Raw genomic sequence first — 13171 nt, forward strand, 5'->3', positions numbered from 1 at the left:
AGTAAGTACAACTTTGAGGAGCATCTTTCACACAACTGTATCCTAAAATGCTTTACAATCACTGTGGGAAACAGTATAATAATTTTTTGGATTTTTAGCCCAACTTGCCAAATGATGTTCAAGACAGCTTACAGCTTTATTAGAATTCAGGTACAATAAGTCCCTTCCCTAAAGAGCTTACAACTGACGTGGGTATTTGAGGCAACAAGAGAAAGTAAATTGCCCACAATCACAAGCTGCTTTAGTGGGGCAAATGAAATTTGAAGCCTGTTTTCCCTGGTTCTCAGCCATTTGCTCTAACCACTAGGCCACTAGATCATGTAAAAAAAATGGGAGGTGGCACTTAGGGATTAATCAAAAGCAGACTCCACTAATACTATGACTGGGGTAATGGAGAAAAGTCAAATGCAAGGAAGAAAATATTCCACTAGTGATCTTCAACATTCTGAATGGAAAACTGCCTCATATTTCTTTGGCCTTACCTCTTGCTGTTCTTTCTCCTGTCTCCAGTCTACATCCCCTAGCTTGCCACTGTTGGTAGAAGACCTTTTTATCCCTCTCTCAATGTAAATGGGAACAGTCTACTCCTTTTCTTAACATGATTAATTCTTCCTTTACATGCAAACCCATCTTATATATTAGTACAGAGAGTTTCAGCCACTGGATAAAACCACAGCTCTTATAACAACATAGGAACAAGGAGATGTTGACAGATAAGGCTCACTTGGTTCAACCTGTTTGCCTGATTGCCCCTGTCTACACTACTCTTTTGCATGAATGTTCTCTAGGGTCTTAAACAAAACCGATCTAAATATTTCATCTGGATCTCCATTAGTTAGAGAGCTAACCAGATCGTTAACATATTCTGTTCTTCCTTTCCTGGTATCCCCATACTCCTCTTTTTCAGAGCGCAGAAGATTGGATTCACTTTATACTTTCTATAGATCTTATTTATTTTGAACTTAGCTGCAGAGAGAGAGCACAACCAATTTAAACCTGACAAGGCCTTAACACCAACTAAACTGCCAGAATAAAAAGATAACAAAAAAAGTAAAATGGATTTATCCATCCTTAACTACTCCTGGTGGGTTTTAGACTGGTCTGTAAAGACTCAAGGAAAGGAAATTAACATTAAATTTCATCTTCCTCTTCATCCTCCAGACCAGTCCAGACAAGTGGGATGTGCCCAAGCACGTGTCTACCCTAGGTGGGAAGAAGTCTCAATGGCCCTTAAAACCTTCCTGCCAAAACATCCTTATAATGTTTTACGAATGAATATAATGAGGATCACATTGCACCCTATAAATATCCTGAGGCAAAACTAGTTTACATTCTGCCCACAATGAGGCCTGGGATCTAGTTGTATGAGCTTTCAAACTGCGTGGCACTTGCTTAACTTCCCAGATATATGCTGCCACAATAGCTTCCTTGATCCACTTTGCAATGGATGCTTTAGATGCCACCTGACCTTCCTTTGACCTCCAAACAGTACAAATATTGTATCTGATTTCTTGAAGTTACTTGTCACCTTGAGATATTGCAGCAGCATTCTCCTGTCTAACAAATGAAGGCTTTACTTTGTTCCTATACAGTTTGCCTTTTTTGAAGGCGGGTAGAAATATTTCCTGGTTTATATGAAACTCTGTGACCACCTTCGGGAGAAGGAAGGCACTGGGCAGATAGTGACATTGTCCTCATAAAACGTTAAGTAAGGATATCTAAATGAGAGTGCCTGGAGTTCTGAAACTCTCCTGGCCAAACAGAATGCCACTAGGAACACCACCTTCAACATTGGGTCCTTCAGTTTCCTTCCTTTGGGGCTCAAAAGACACCTTTATTAAGGCCTCCGGCACTAGGTTTAGATCCCATGCTGATACTACTTGCTGAATGGGGGAGGAGAGTGGGGGGCATGCATGAGGAAATGCATCATATCTGGATGGACCCTGCTGAGGACCCTCCACCTGGCCTCTATAGCATGCTAATGCTGCTACCTGTATTTTCAAGGAGTTTATTGCCAGCCTCTTGTTTAGGCCTTTTTCTACAAGTTTCAAACAGCCTCCAGAATGTGCTATAAGCCAGGAACATGGAATGCTTCCTTGCCCTCAAGAGCACTGAAATCATCACATTCGAGTAGCCTCAGTTTTTTAGTTTCGAAATTTCAACAGTCAAACTGTAAGACAGTAAGAACTTAGATCTTCCATATCTGTTGGACCCTGATGAGTAGGCCCGTGATCCCTGCTAGTCTTGTTGTCTCACTTTGCTCAGCCTTACTAGGTCTCCATACCAAAGATGCCTGGGCCAGTCCGGTGCTCCTAAGATGGCTTAGCTATTGTGGTCCGCCAACTTTTGAAATGTCCTTGTGATCACCGGCCAAGATGGAAATACCTAAAGTAATTCACCCAAAGGCCATGGCTGGATTAGAGCATCTATCCCTTTTGAATCCTTTTCTCAGGCCCGGTTGAACATTTTTCTGGCTTTTGTGTTTCGACAGGTCGCCATCAGATCCGAGATGGGCTGCCCCCATGTGCCTACTATACTCGCAAATGCCTCTTCCAACAGCTCCCACTGGGTGAAGCATGTGACAACTAAGGTAGTCTGCCTACTGGTTGTCCATTCCTGCTATTTGTCTTGCTTTCAAACTTTTTAGGTGAGCCTCCACCCAGCTCATCAGGATTCCAATCTCCTTTCCCAGTTGTGAGATTTGAGTGCTCCCTTGCCTGTTTACATATGCCACTACCGTCCAAAAGCACCCTTACCGCCTGCCCACTCACTCTGGGAAGAAAGTTACTGAGTGCCAATCTGATTGCACTTATTTTCAAGTGGTTTATTAACCAGGAAGCTTCTATCACAGATCACCTGCCTTGTGCTACTTATCCTCTACAGTGGGCCCCCTAGCTTACTAGGCTGGCATCAGTTCCCAATGTAACCCACATCAGTGGATCCAGACTTATCTCTGCTCAACTTCTTGGAATAGTTCAACCCCCAGTGAAGGCTGCTACTGGCCTCCCCAGTAATAAACGTCTTTTCTTGTACCCCTGATGCTGTGGGTACCACTGTGTTAGTAATGACTTTTACCGAAGACGCATATGCGCCCTTGCTCAGATCACCAGTTCTATTGCCAATTCCATCTACCCCAGCACTTGCAGGAAGGCTCTTATCCTGGGCCTCCTATTTGCCATTAACCTCCTCACTTGAATTTGCAGCTTTGTGAATCTCTCCTCAGTCATTTAAACCTTCCTTAGTCTCGTGTCATTGCATGCCCCCAGGTAACACCAAGGACTGAGATGGCTACATTTACTACCCACCCTAGTCTCTCCAAATGTTGCCTCACTCTTAGGGTGAACTACTTGCCTTCCTGGCGCTGATGAGCCAGTCTTCCAAATACAGGTGAACCAGGACCTCTTTCTTTCTTGGTGCTGCCACCACCACCACTATCATTACTTTGGTGAAGGTACAAGACCCTGTGGCTAGCCCAAATGGAATGGCCTTGAATTAGTAAGGGTTCCCCATAACTGCAAACCTCCGATACGTTTATTGTGCTTCACTTGACAGTCTCTGAGTCTGCGTTTATCTCTCTTGTTTCAGCATTCTCACTGATGTTCTGGCTATATATCCACCAAATGCTGCCGCTTGCAAAGACAGACTAGCTATCTCAAAGGATCTCTTTGATAGAGATTCTATCTTTCTGACCTGTGTATTCTTGAGGGCTGAGCCCCCTTCCACTGGAATGGTGGTCCTCTCGGCTACTGCTGCAATGGCTACATCCACTTTTGGCACTTTAAAAAGCTGCTCTACCTCCCCTTGCTGAATGGAGTACAACTTGCCAATGCTATGCCTAACCCCAAGGGCTGCATCTGGAGTATCCCACTCAGCCATAATCATTTCCCTTGTGGCTGAATGGAGAGAAAAGGCTCTGGTTGGCTTCCTGAGCCCTAAAAGGATAGGATCTCCTTGCTCTTTATCTTCATTTTGGTCTTCTATTAATCCTAAGGATTGTACCACTTTAACAGTGAGTGCACCCAGCTCTTTTGTCTAAAAAGAGCCTTACCCTCCCTTTCCTCCTCTGAATCTTCTCCTGAGCCCTGAGGAGCTTTCATATCGTCAGTTCCTAAATCTTGCAGGCTACGGGAAAAGGGTGAATATCTTGGGGACATGCCTAAAGAGAGAGGCCCCTCCTTTTCCAGCCAGCCTCTTTGCCCCGTCTCACATTCCTCTGGAGTACCTGGAGGGGACTTGGGGCCTCTGATTTCCAGCCCAGCACTTCCCTTCATTTCTCTATAAACCTTATGCATTAACAGGTTAAACTATTTCCCCATTTCAGCATTTTGGAGCCAACCACTGCCTGGTTCGGGCCTCTCTCACGTTTGGAGCTTCTTTCCCTTCCATACCTCTCCCTTGGACCGCTGTTCCCAGAGTCTCCCCTGCTGCGAGTTCTCAGCTCCTCCCCCAGCACCACTCTTCAGTGTCTGCCTTGCTAATGCAGCTCCCCATTCGCTGCAACCCACACCATACCTGTTTATCCATCAGGGAATCTGGAGCATCACACTTAATGTAAAAAGAGCCCGCTATTGAGCTCTGTTTCCTATTACCACAGAGGAGACATTTCCTGCCTCTATATGCCATGGAGCTAGCTGAGGAAGGAGGCTTGCGCTGCCTCAACTGCTCTCTTAGCATTTGACTCGCTGCTTTTTTTTTTTGGCCCAGCTTTATGCAGGCTGCAGTTTCAGGCTTCTCACTAGGCCCAAATGAACTGGATTTCAAGAGGAAAGAACAATGTCACCTGTTGCTAGTGTCCCTCTGTAGCATGTATAGTCTCCTGCTATACCAGTCCAGCCACCACCTAGCCAGAGGCAAAGATCTACTGATTTTATATCCTGCACTCCCAGAATATATAGGGTAACATGACATCAAACAGAGGAAGATGTTCTCTGCTTCCACCTATAGGTGAACAATTACAAACCTCTTTACACAGAAAACCTACGAAAAAAATTGAGCTACATGGTGCTATTTTTTATCCTTCACTTACAAAAAAAAAAAAAAAAAAGGTTTATCATAACTGGCCAAGCCACATTATTCCATTACATAACTGAATACCCCAAAGACAGAGATTACATGAATCTCAAAGTATTAAATGAATACGTCAGACAAAAGGGCTAACCATAAAATCATCTACAGTTAGAAGTACCCAAGGATGTCTTTACTGCAACAGACACATAAGAAAAACAGTAAGCAGGTATCTCTCTTATAACATACAACCTGAAAATAGAAAAACAAACATCATATAGCATGTACAGGCACTACTACTGATGGATGAATCACATAGAAATATTTCCTGCTCTCCCATCTCTGATTTCCAGCAACCATCTCACATCTGAAGCAGAACCAGTAAGAAGAAAACTGCAAATAAAAACTCAAAAAGAAGAAAATTACATGAAACACTGCAAGTATCATGCTAAAAACTGCCTCTTTGCTGGAACTGGCACCACCCGCCTTATAAAAAGCGGAGGTTTGAACAGGAAGTTGGTAGCATGGGCAAAGGGGGTAGAAAAGAAAGGTGGAAGCCAGAGTACATGTATTTGGAGCGAGGAGGAAGCTGATGTCTGTGGAGGAAAGGTTTGGAGAGAAGGAGAGGACATGGGTGTCAGGAGGGAGATGGGAGGGAGAGAAGGTCAACAGTTGGCTGGGTGGGGTGGAAAGAGTAGGTGGGTGGTGGCTGGTTGGAGGGGTGCAAGGAGAGAGAAAAAAAGGACAGTAACTGGTTTGGAGGGGAGAGAGAAAGCTGGGTGGAGGTGGGGAGATGGAGTAGAGGAGGGTGGAGAGGGTAAAAGGAAGGTGAAGGAGGGCAATAGCAATATCTCATAAGGGAGATGATCAGTAGAAGAAAAGAGAGGGATGAGAGAGACTGAAGAAATGATAGAAAGAAAGGAACATAAAAGAGATGAGGGTGAGGAAGGAAAGGTAAAGCTATAAGAGAAAAAAAAAAGAGCATGGTGGTCAGCGTGGCACATTTTACACTGTGGTAATCTGAGCTCTTATTCACCAGCCTTTTCCATCTGCTCATGGGAGTGATAAATGGCTCAGCATCTACTTCGCAGCTCTGTTTGTAAATTTTCTGTTGGAGCTCCTGAAATTGTACGTTTTTTTTCACATTGGCCCACATTAAAAAGAGCGCCTTTTAAAAGGAAATGCTTGGCTCACTTAGACGAGAGCCCAGTTTCCATATGAACCTTGGAGACTTTGGGGGCAAGGGTGAATTTGATTTCATTGTTAGTAAGACATGCCACTCCAGAGTTGTTAGAAAATGTCTTCAGACAAGCACATGCCCCTGAGGGGTTCAATGACAGAGAAAAATGCATCTACATCCCTCCAGCTAACAATGAAATACTACGCTAAGATCCTCTTAAAGCACTGATTTGATGAAATAGTGGTTGAAAACATCTAAAAAGCAATTACAAACTCATTGAATCCACTGCTTGCTAGTGGCAGTAGCCTTTACAGTTTTAATCAAGCCAATGCCGGATCTATAACTTTAGCACCACAGGCTAAAGCTGTGATAAATGGGACTCTCTTTACCCATCTGCAGCTTATTACCAATGTGTTCCTACCTGTGATAAGGAAGCGGTACGCTGCATCAAGATCTTGGTTCTCTTAAATCCTGGATCACTTTCTGCAAGGACATCCATTGTCTTCTTCCCAATATATTCCAAAGCATCCAAACCACCAGTTAGAACAGTTTTACCCTGCACACAGAGCAAATGTATCATGGTACATGTTAATGCATTATTCTCTAAAACTACCGAGTTTGCTAAACCATGCCTTTTTGTCCATTAATACACCCCCCCCCCCCTTTCTATTAAAAATACAGGAAAGAGACCAGACTGATAGCTCAGCACGGTCATGCAGAAGACTGCAATTTGACTACTAGGCCCGACGTTTCCTCCCCGGTCGCTCAGGGATGGGGGGGCTTCAGATGCTGCATGCATAGAACCTGTGGGGGAAGGGCTGTCTTTTACACAACAGCAATACCTAGTGACCAGAACTCAGACTCCACGTGTACTGAGATCTGGAAAGAGCTTTGGTCCATAATCACTGGTCAAGGACTATCCATTACAACAGCTGGGCTAGATGGGAGGGGAAAGAGAGAAAAAATGTGAACCCCCTACCCCTGCTCAAGCCACTGTAGTCCTAACAGAGGCTGGATGCCTGGATCTCACTGAGCTGGAAGCTCAAAGGAACAGCATGAAATTGCTGGGGCAAAATATAATAAAAATACAGGAAAAGAGGGGCTGAGGTAAAGATTCAATCAAGTCATTACTACTTTTTGAAAGTTTGAGCTCTAGCTTGTTGCTCTATTGCTAGAGGATGTTCTGCTGGGGTAGGAGCAATTAAGATAGAAGACTCATGGTATTAAGGAATGATTTTCAGTAGGATCTCCAGCATTGAATTTAACGATTGTTTCTCTAACTCGTATAGCCCCAGATTTTATGATACATATGATTATTTCCCTAGCTGCTGCCACTGGAAACCAATAGGATGAGGAGCTACTGTAGATCTTCTTCTCAACAAAACACGGTACCTGGTGCAATGAGCAATGGTGATGGAGCCATTTGACAATTGTGATTATAATGCAAAAAATATACCTACATAATTACCTGAGGAAGAATGATAAATGAAACTGTTTCAGTAGCATTTAATTTAAAAAAGATGATACACTGAGGAAATTAGTTAGAAGAAAACTAAAAGAGGTGCTAGAGCAAACAGACAAACTAAATAGTACCAAATCACCAGGACTTGATATTCATCCTCAAGTTTTCAAGAATTGAAATATGAAGTTGCGAACTGCTACTGGTAATCTGTAACCTATCATTAAAATCTGCCATTGGGAGGAAGGGATGTCATCGGCTCAGATGGCTGCCTGAATTATAGCTCCATTCTTCCATCAGGCTAAATCTAGTTAATATTGCAGCCATCAGACATCTGAAACCTCTTGTAAAAGCAGCTTAAGTGATGGCAGTGAAAAAGAAAATAGTGAACTTCCGGCACTTTTCTTATGCTAAAGCGGGTGGAGAGCTCAATGAGGACACACAGGGGCCTGAAACGGCAGGCTATGCATGATTGGAGATAGGCCCTGACAATGCAAATGAGAACGCTTCTCCATCTTGGGAAGAATTTCGTGAATGGTTCTGTGTATATTCACCAAGATATTAAGAATAATAAAACAGATACTGGCAATGATGGTGGAAATTTGAGAGAAAATGTTGGATCTTCGACAAAGGGTGCAGGAAAATGATAATTGCCTAAATGCCCAGGCAGACAACATTGAACGCTTGCAAAACCAATATAAAGTGCTAAGAGAGGAACAAACGATCCTACAAGAAAAACTGGCAGACCTTGAAAACAATTCAAGATGATGCAATCTTCGAATCAGGGGAGTTCCGGAGACTTCAGAGTATGGGGACAGTAAATTAATAGTGGCGGGCATTTGCAGTCACCTTAAATGTTGCTGGGGGCAATGAGAGCAGCCCAGAATCTAATATTGTGTTGGAATGTGCACATTGAAATCTGGGACAGTGCATAAATAGTAAGCCAAGGGATATAACTGCATGCTTCCATAGTTATCCCTTGAAAGAACAAATCCTCAGCACTGCATGCAAACAGCATTGGCTTTGGGAAGGTCATGAGATTGCTATTTTTTCTGATATATCTTAGGTCACTCTACACAAAACAACAAGAAATGAGAGATGCGATTACTCTTCTTCGAAAGGAAAATATTAAATATCAATGGCTTCAACCATTTGGCCTTATGTTTACACTAAATTGAGTGTCATCTAGAGTGAAATCTGTGAATGAAGCAAGCAGGTTATACAGTCAGCAACACGATGCAGGCAACTCTCCCTGCTATTATAAACTAGAGAAGATTTTTCAAGATGCCAAAGTGTGGACAAGGGAGGTAAACATCTGAGAAGACATTCTGGTAGCTCTGTCTCACCCAAGACCATTTATTGAAGGAATAAGGGACAAGCAGGACTATCATTACTACTAGGAAACATTGCTTACGACATTTCAGAAGTTTCACATTAATGATGATTTGACTGTAATAAAAGTTATGGGTTTTTGAGATATGTGCCTTCTCATGTAGCTCTCAACACTGTGGGACATTTGAATTACATTAATGTGACGACAGTTTACTATGTTTTGGGTTCACCGGTTATCAGCAGCCTGTATGGAGAGGGGGGCCATCTGGTCTGATGATGTTCACACCTCCCAATGGGGGAGAGGATCTGCATGGAGATGGTAACAGATCTTGGGAAGGGGGGAGTGGATGGGGAGGTACTAAAAGGGACTAAAAGGGAATTCAACTGTTATTGCTATGAGGGGTGAGGGAGTAGGGGAGAGGAGGAAATTGGTGTGAATGTGTGCGTGGAGGATTAGATGAGAATTATGCAGTTGGGAAATATGCTTATATGTTGCATATTAGGGATGACCCCAAGGGAGGGTTAGATAAGGGTTGCCAGTTGGTACTTAAGATATACTTCTAAACTTCTTTCCATCATGTTTAGGTTTAGAATATTATCTTTGAATGTGAAAGGTTTGAATTCTTTTCACAAAAGGCAATTATTATATAGGGAATTAGACACTTTAAAAGGCAACCATAGTACTGCTTCAGGAGACACACCTTAAGGGCAGGTATGAACATCCGATGAGCTCCACATTCTATCCATATAAGATATTTTGCTCCATGAACTAAGAAAGGGAAATACAACGGAGTAGGCATGTTTAGCAAAGATTTTATTTTTGGAGTTTAAGATGTACGATGGGGATCCATGTACAGGAATATTATAGTACAAATTGTGGTGCGTGGTGAAACTTAACAATTGTGTAACATTTATGCACCCAATAGAGGCCAGGGGGCTCTCTTTGATTTTCTGGGTACAATATTGACTTCAAAATGTGGAGGGCCATCTTATTCTTGGAAGAGACTTTAATATCAGAAGAATTCCTGCCCTAGATAATTCTTTGGGATATGGGACGGTTAAGCAAGGGCATCGTAATAGGCTTAAACTACTGATGGAACATGGGGATTTAATGGATGTTTGGAGGGTGTGCCACCCTACACTAAAACGTTAATAGTTTTTTCTCTGGACCCCACAATTCCTACTCTCCAATTGATTTTATCTTAGTGGATAAGGGGATGATTAACCAGGTGGTTGATGCTGAACTGGAATCAATTAAGTGATCTGACCATGCACTCATATGGATTGATATGCTTTTCTCAAATTACAACATAGGATGGCGTTATTGGAGGTTGAATGATATTTATTAATGGATATTGAATATAGTACACAATTGATGGAAGACATATGGGAATATTTCAGGGTAAATGACCAGAATGGGATGTGTCTGATTGCTGTCTGGGATTGCTTTAAAGCAGTGATTCATGGGCAGTTGATCTTGAGAGCTTCCTATAAAATCTGCCATTGGACCCAAAGACTGTAAAGTAGCCAATGTAATGCCAGTTTTTAAAAAGGGCTCCAGGAAACTACAGATCAATAAGTCATATCTTTCCAGGTAAAATGGTTGAAATGATTGTTAAGAATACAGAAATACTGAGCATATGGATAAATATGATTTAATGGGGGATAATCGAAAAGGTAAGTATACAAAAGGTACAAATCACTTCTTTCAATACAAACTAAATGTACACATCAATGAGAGAATTTATACATATATATATATAAATGATTTTCTTTTTTAATTTTCACAGGAAAAAAATAAGATCATCATCTATGCCAAATTAAGAAAAAGGAAGGGGGGGGGAGGATTATAAAGAGTAATATACATTGAAATATGTAAAAAGAAATACGTGAGAAAAAACCCCCCAAAAAACCACCTATTAATCATATATTGCCTAAACATTCAGAGCCTATTAGTTGTGCATATCTAGAAAATCCCGTAATTGTGACGGCTCAAAGAAAAGATATTTAACATTCCCCAATTTGATACAACATTTGCATGGGTACTGTAATAGAAAATAAGCCCCCTTTGAGAGAACCTCTTCACGCATTAATAGGAATTTTTTCCTCCGAAGTTGTGTTTGCCTTGTCACATCTGGAAAAATCCACAGTTTCTGACCGTAAAACGTAGATTCTCGGTTATGGAAAAAGAATCGAAGAATAGTATTCAGATGAGCAAGAAAAGTAAATGAAACCAATAAGGTTCCTCGTTTAGAAACTACCATCTCATGCGACTGTTCCAAAATTTGAGTTAAATTTAATGAGGTCTCTTCAAGAGAGTCAGTCGATGCCAATCCTTCAGGCTTAGGAAGAAAATATATTTTAGTAATCACTGGCATAGTTGATTCAGGCATTTTCAAAACCTGGGAAAGATAGCTTTTAAACAAATCAGTAATAGGCAAAGATTTTATAACTGGGAAATTTCCTACATGGAGATTACAGCTCCTCAAGTTATTCTCAATAATTTCCGACCTAGAGAACTTATATTTTGACCAAATTTATTTATTTATTTATTTATTTTCTATACCGATGTTCATAGTACATATCACACTGGTTTACAGTGTAACAGAGGGGGTCTATCAACATAGACTTACTGTTTTACATTGGAACTTCGCGACCTTATATTGAACTTTGTAACATTACACATTGAACTTTATAACTTTTTACAATGAAATTTGTAACTTTTTACAATGAATTTTATGACATTTAGCATTGCATCTTTGTGACCTTTCTAATAATTGGTCTGTGGAGAGTCATTATATATAATAGAGGAGGTAGATAGAAAGCTTTGGGACTCTGTATGCAGAATAATAAGAAAGCTTGAGTCGGGGTTGACCGCAATAAGTGATTATGCAGTTCTGTGGGGGGTGTTGAGGGAAGGGGGGGAAAAGGGGGGGGAAGATGTGTGTGAAGGTGTGGGGGGGGGATTTATCTTTGTGTGTTGGGTGGTGGGTGGTTGTTGGATATGCTTTTTTGAAGAGCCATGTTTTTGAACCTTAAAACATTTCAATACATAGCAATTATTACAAGGCACATATATAATACAATACTCACAATTTCTTGTAGATCATAGAAAAAGAATTTATAATGGAATTTCTTATATATCAAAAAGGGGTCGCAATTTAAAGTTTCCTACACAAGAGTGTGAAGGGGGATAGTTTACTTGTTCAGGTTGTTCAGTTTGTGCCTAAGTAATGCAATTGCTTGTATTCACACATGTTAATTTAAAGCAACTATATGTTTTACTGGAATGGTTCACCTGTAAAACTGCAGGAGCGATATATGAGATGAGATAATATGCCCACGCATCTTGATATACGTGGGTCAAACAAGGCAGGAAGTCAGATTGAGAATCATTGAGCATGAAAGTTTTCATTCTGCAAGAGACAGTGCCCTATTGATAACACATTGGAATGCGTTATCACACACAATTGAAGTCAAGTTCTTTGCGATTAAACAGATCATTTGTGACAGACGGGCGATATCTCTCAGAAGTTACGTCAGGGTGAACGTTTTATTTTTACATGGAAGATCTTAGTGGCTAACAGTCTTATTAATGAAATAGAATGGTCTGCTTTTCTTGATTATTTTTGTATTAGGCTCATTAGTTCACGTTTATGATTTCAGGTTTAAGCGAATGCATACTTCTTATTAGCTAAACCGCCCTTGTGAGCAACGGCGATGCTGAGGAAGTGAGCGAGCAACACTGAGGCTTGAGCTGTCCATCGGTTCTGGAAGCCCAGAAGACTGCCCCCCCATCAGAAACAGGAGACAGAGTGGGAGTTGGCAGCACTGTGTGTCTTCCCTGCCCGCAGCCCGCCCACCACACCGACCAAAAGTTAACCCCGGTGGCGATGCTGAGGAGGTGGGAGAGCGGCACTGAAGCTCAAGCCAACCACTGGCTCTAGGAAATCAGAAGACTGTACCCCCCCAGCAGAAACAGGAGACAGAGCGGGAATTGGTAGCACCACGTGACTCCCCTGCCCATGGCCCGCCCACCACGCTGACCAAGTTAATTGCGGCGGCAATGCTGAGGAGGTGAACGAGCGGTGCTGAGGCTTCAGCCATCCATCGGCTCTGGGATCCCAGAAGACTGTGCCCCCTCCTCTCACCAGAAACAGGAGACAGTGTGGGAGTCAGCGGTGCTGCGCGATTCC

The 13171-nt window shown here is 42.1% G+C and overlaps 1 protein-coding gene across 1 annotated transcript in view; it reads right to left on the reverse strand.

The window, feature by feature from the left end:
* The window catches only part of FAM114A1 (family with sequence similarity 114 member A1), a 124283-nt gene that overhangs the window by 64223 nt on the left and 46889 nt on the right, over window positions 1-13171 (reverse strand). Inside the window, exon 6 of the mRNA XM_029589400.1 lies at window positions 6606-6740. Coding sequence (XP_029445260.1) covers window positions 6606-6740 — 135 coding nt within the window. The remainder of the gene's footprint in view (window positions 1-6605; window positions 6741-13171) is intronic.

Source organism: Rhinatrema bivittatum, chromosome 1, assembly GCF_901001135.1.
Source record: "Rhinatrema bivittatum chromosome 1, aRhiBiv1.1, whole genome shotgun sequence".
Classification (NCBI taxonomy): Eukaryota; Metazoa; Chordata; class Amphibia; order Gymnophiona; family Rhinatrematidae; genus Rhinatrema; species Rhinatrema bivittatum.